General features: G+C 34.6%; 1 protein-coding gene across 1 annotated transcript in view; it reads right to left on the bottom strand.

Annotated features, from left to right (window-relative positions):
* LOC149438466 (uncharacterized) overlaps positions 1–2,494 on the bottom strand; it is a gene marked incomplete at its 5' end in the record, with an annotated part of 2,920 nt that extends 426 nt beyond the window's left edge. Inside the window, 2 exons of the mRNA XM_089659819.1 lie at positions 1,267–1,316; positions 1,687–2,494. Of these exons, the coding sequence (XP_089515945.1) occupies positions 1,267–1,316; positions 1,687–2,494 (858 nt within the window). The remainder of the gene's footprint in view (positions 1–1,266; positions 1,317–1,686) is intronic.
* Between the last annotated feature and the right edge of the window lie 6 nt (positions 2,495–2,500).

Genomic DNA, 2,500 nt, shown 5'->3' with positions numbered 1-2,500 from the left:
AACTGGGAAATTTGTTTTGTTCTGTTTCGGATTTTTATATTTATTTAAATATATTAATAATAAGATATATATATATATATATATATATATAAAAAGACAATCTGAAGAATATATTTAAAAAATATATATTTTTAAAAATATTTTTCATATATATTTTTTGAAATATGTTGAATATGGCCAGAATTGTAGTATTTCAAATATATATTTAAATATAAATATATAATAAATATATATAAATATATATATATAAATATTTATATAATAAATATATATAAAGTATGTCTTTAAAAATACAAATCTACAGTTCTGGAATGCATTTACAAATATATGTAAAAATATATGTTAAAAGGACATTTATATATGCATTTAAACATGCAGTATATATATATATATATATATTTTTTTTTTTTTTTCTTTAATATATTGAATATGGCCAAAATTGTAGTATTTCAAATATACTGTATGTCTTTAAAAATAAATTTTTGGAATGCATTTACAAATATATGTAAAAATATATGTTAAAAGGACATTTATATATGCATTTCAACATGCAGTGTGTATATATATATATATATAAAGTATATATAAAAAATAAAAAAAAATATATATTTTTTTCAATATTTTCCAGATATTTTTGGACAGCTAAAAAAAATGCATTGAAACAGAGTTTTAAATATACTTGTAAATGCATTCCAAATGACACTTTGATATATATTTCGTGTGTTCCGAATATATTTTTAATAAAATATTCACAAATATATTGAAATATATTTTTTAAATATATTTGTGAACATATTATTATATATATTGAGATCTATTTTTTAAATATATTTGTGAATATATTATTAAACATATTGAGATATATTATTTAAATTTATTGAATATGGCCAAAAATTGTAGTATTTGAAATACACGTCAATATATTTGGGAAGAATATATTAAGAATGTATTTATTAAATTTATTTAAAATATATTTTTCTTTCATGTGGGATGGCACTTCATTCTGGTCTAAACCAGAATGGAGGTGGGAGTAGGGCAGGCTGAAAAAAGTAAAAAAAAAATGGAAATATCCCCCACCCCCTAAAAAACCAAAAAAAAAACCAAAACAAACCCCATGGGGCAGAGCCATAGTCCATATGTCAATTCGTCGGTAAAGTTCCGCAGAGGTCCTTACCCCCCCCCCCCCCCCCATTCTAGTCTAAATATAAAAAATCATTCTGCATTCACGCCGTATACATGACATCCCGGGAAGAATGGAGTACTTACCTCGTAGGTGTGGTCGGTGTTCTCCGCAACATTTTTCTGCTGCAATTTTTCTGAAGAATAAGAACGGTATATAAGGAAAAAAATACACATTTTTATTTATTTTATTTATTTCATTTCAGATTTGATTTATATTTCTGTAAAATCAAACGAACATTTCTAAACCTCTGCAGCTCCCGGTCTGATCTTTCCCACAACCCCCTGCTGTTGCAGACATGCTGAGCGGTCACATGACTGCCCTGCGTGATAAAGGCGCCAAACCGATATGGCAGTTGCGCCCCCCCCCCCCCATTGTTGGAATGTTTTTGGTGTATTCCAGCCGCTTGATACAAATACCCCCCCATCCTCCCCCCCCCTAATCCCCCCCCCTAATCCCCCCCCCAATCCTCCCCCCCAATCCTCGGGGTACATTCTATTACTCACCATCATACTTCTTCTTCTGCACTTTGTTGGACACCCAGAAGGCCATGCCAGCGATCAGCAGAGTGATGATGACATCACAGGTGACGATACCGACCACGGCCCCAGAATCAAGATGGAGGCAATTCCCACAATCTACAGAGACACAGCGGGGAGAGAAAACAGACAATGAGGCATCATGGGGGAAATACCGAGGGGGGGGATGGAAGGATGGAGAGAAAAGAGAAAGAGGAGAGGAGGAAAAGAGGAATGAAAGAAAGGAAGGGCATGAAAAGTAAAAAAGGAGGGAGAGGAGATAGAAAACAAAAGAATATATGTAAAGGAAAGGAATGGAGGCAAAAAAAGGAAGAAAAAGGAAGGAAACAAAAAGGGATGGATAAGGGAGAAAAGGGAAAGAAAAGAAAAGAAAATAAAAGGAAAATAAGAGAATTGAGGAAAAAAAGAGGAGAGGAGAGGGAGAGAGAGAGGGGGGGGGGGAGAGACAGAGGAGAAGGAGAGGAGAGAGATAAAGGGAGAGGGAGAAAGAGAGAGGAGAGCAAGAGGAGAGAGAGAAATAGAGATGAGAGAGAGAAAGAAAGAGGAGAGGGAGAGGAGAGGGAAGAGAGAGAAAGAGAGAGGAGAGGGAGAAAGAGAGAGGAGAGGAGAGAAAGAGAGAGGAGAGGGATAGGGGAGGGAGAGAAAGAGAGAAAGAGAGAGGAGAGGGGGAGGAGAGAAAGAGAGAGGAGAGGGAGAGGAGAGGGAGAAATAGAGAGGGAGAAAGAGAGACAGAGGAGAGGGAGAGGAGAGGGAGAGGAGAGAGAGAAAGAGAGAGGAGAGG

The sequence above is a fragment of the Staurois parvus genome, unplaced genomic scaffold (genome assembly GCF_062004578.1).
Source record: "Staurois parvus isolate SC_StPar_1 unplaced genomic scaffold, SC_StPar_1.0 ptg001191l, whole genome shotgun sequence".
In the NCBI taxonomy this organism is placed as follows: domain Eukaryota; kingdom Metazoa; phylum Chordata; class Amphibia; order Anura; family Ranidae; genus Staurois; species Staurois parvus.
The sequence above is the reverse complement of the archived record's forward strand: the minus strand, read 5'-3'. Positions and strand labels throughout refer to the sequence as shown.